The sequence below is a fragment of the Perkinsus marinus genome (assembly GCF_000006405.1).
Source record: "Perkinsus marinus ATCC 50983 genomic scaffold scf_1104296975024, whole genome shotgun sequence".
Lineage (NCBI taxonomy): Eukaryota > Perkinsozoa > Perkinsida > Perkinsidae > Perkinsus > Perkinsus marinus.
The window spans coordinates 4,213-5,702 of NW_003200906.1; the positions used below are offsets into that span (position 1 = coordinate 4,213).

Genomic DNA, 1,490 nt, shown 5'->3' on the forward strand with positions numbered 1-1,490 from the left:
TACTTCTTAGTGAGAAATATGTAGCAAGTATTTGATCTTGTTTCTGTTGTGGTTGACAGTGATTATTCATTAGAATTTTTTCAGAAGTGAGTCGAATGAATATAACAAGTTGGGGATGAGCTGAAAACTCTCCACTACAATGAATAGCAGTGATCCCTTGTTGTTATCACTCCCAGTCTCCAGCCTTTGCACTGCAAAGTTTGCAGCACTTTGCAGTCGCCATCCACATCAGCTATGAGGGTGTACCACAGCTGCAGGTGACGGGAGGACCCCAAGTAACTCGCGTAACGCTGAAGCAGCGTCAGGCGAGGCTTTCCTTTCAAAAACGTTCCAAAACTCAAGTTGCGCAGTTTGTGCAAAGTGCATGTAATTTTTCCGCAACGCCGCAGTTGGGAATTGAACCCCAGTGTCTATCCTTCGTGGACTATTCGAGTATAGGGTGTACGTGATAGGGTCGTAAAGGGACCACAGTAAAAAGCGGGCCGAAGGCCCGCTATTCTACTCTATAAATAACATTTTTCCGCGTGTGTGGACATTCAACCCCGATTGTGGGGACATTGGGCGCCGGTAGCCTATTACAGTTGTTGATTTCACAACATAATGGCCACCACGCTTGTCACTGTGAAGCCTGGGGAGATTCAGTTCCCCATCAGACCCTCTCAGCCTGTTACAACCATACTGAGGCTTGACAACAACAATAACAAGAAGTACAGTGTCGCGTATAAAATCAAAACGACGGCTCCTCGCAAGTACCTTGTCCGTCCTTCAAGTGGTCTGCTGAGCCCAGGCGAGTCAGCTGACATTCAGATCATACTACAACCCCAGACGGGGGACTCTTCTATCGATCAACACGATCGCTTCCTCATCCAGACTGCTGTTTCCAAGTCCGGCAGACCCCTTGACCGCGAGGACTGGAGCAAGCTCAGTAAAGACGACATAGAGGAACAGAAGATACGTGTCACGTTCAAGGCCTCGACTTCTGGTGGTGACACTAATACGACTGAGGACTCTACTGAGACTAAAGACGACCTGCGTGCTAAGTATGATGAGCTCATCCAGTACACTCTTAGTGTGGAGAAGGATAAGAAGAGATTAGAACAGGAGATCGAGACTGTGAGTTCCCCCCCCTTGCTTACTCTGTTACTTATCTTCAGGTAAAGCAATCGAGCTCAGCATCGGCTAACTCGAGTGGATTTTCGACGAAGGCTCTTCTGACGAGCATTACTGTTGCTATCATCGTGGCTAGAATCGCTCCTTTCTTCGGCTACTGATGATAGCGATAATAACGCCTTGACCTGTTACCATTGGTCGTAGCCATCGTGACTATTCAACAATTCACTGTGCATTCAGTACGCATGCATAACCTCATCTCTCGCACCGGCTGTTGTGTTCCGTAGTCCGGTCAATAACAGTGTGGAAGCATAAGTCAACGAACATCGCTGAGAACCTTTCCATAAGTTGCACGATAATGTTCACGGGTTTTGGAGGCA

The 1,490-nt window shown here is 47.6% G+C and overlaps 2 protein-coding genes across 2 annotated transcripts in view; one reads left to right on the forward strand and one right to left on the reverse strand.

The window, feature by feature from the left end:
• The window catches only part of Pmar_PMAR002448 (hypothetical protein), a gene marked incomplete at both ends in the record, with an annotated part of 198 nt that extends 128 nt beyond the window's left edge, over nucleotides 1–70 (reverse strand). The window contains one exon of the mRNA XM_002765719.1: nucleotides 1–70. Within this exon, the coding sequence (XP_002765765.1) occupies nucleotides 1–70 (70 nt within the window).
• A 530-nt stretch (nucleotides 71–600) lies between these two features.
• Pmar_PMAR002449 (Vesicle-associated membrane protein-associated protein B/C, putative) lies at nucleotides 601–1,271 on the forward strand (the record flags this gene model as incomplete). The annotated part of the gene is made up of 2 exons (XM_002765720.1): nucleotides 601–1,113; nucleotides 1,155–1,271. 2 exons carry the CDS (start codon nucleotides 601–603, stop codon nucleotides 1,269–1,271), a joined length of 630 nt encoding a protein of 209 aa, XP_002765766.1.
• Nucleotides 1,272–1,490: the final 219 nt, after the last annotated feature.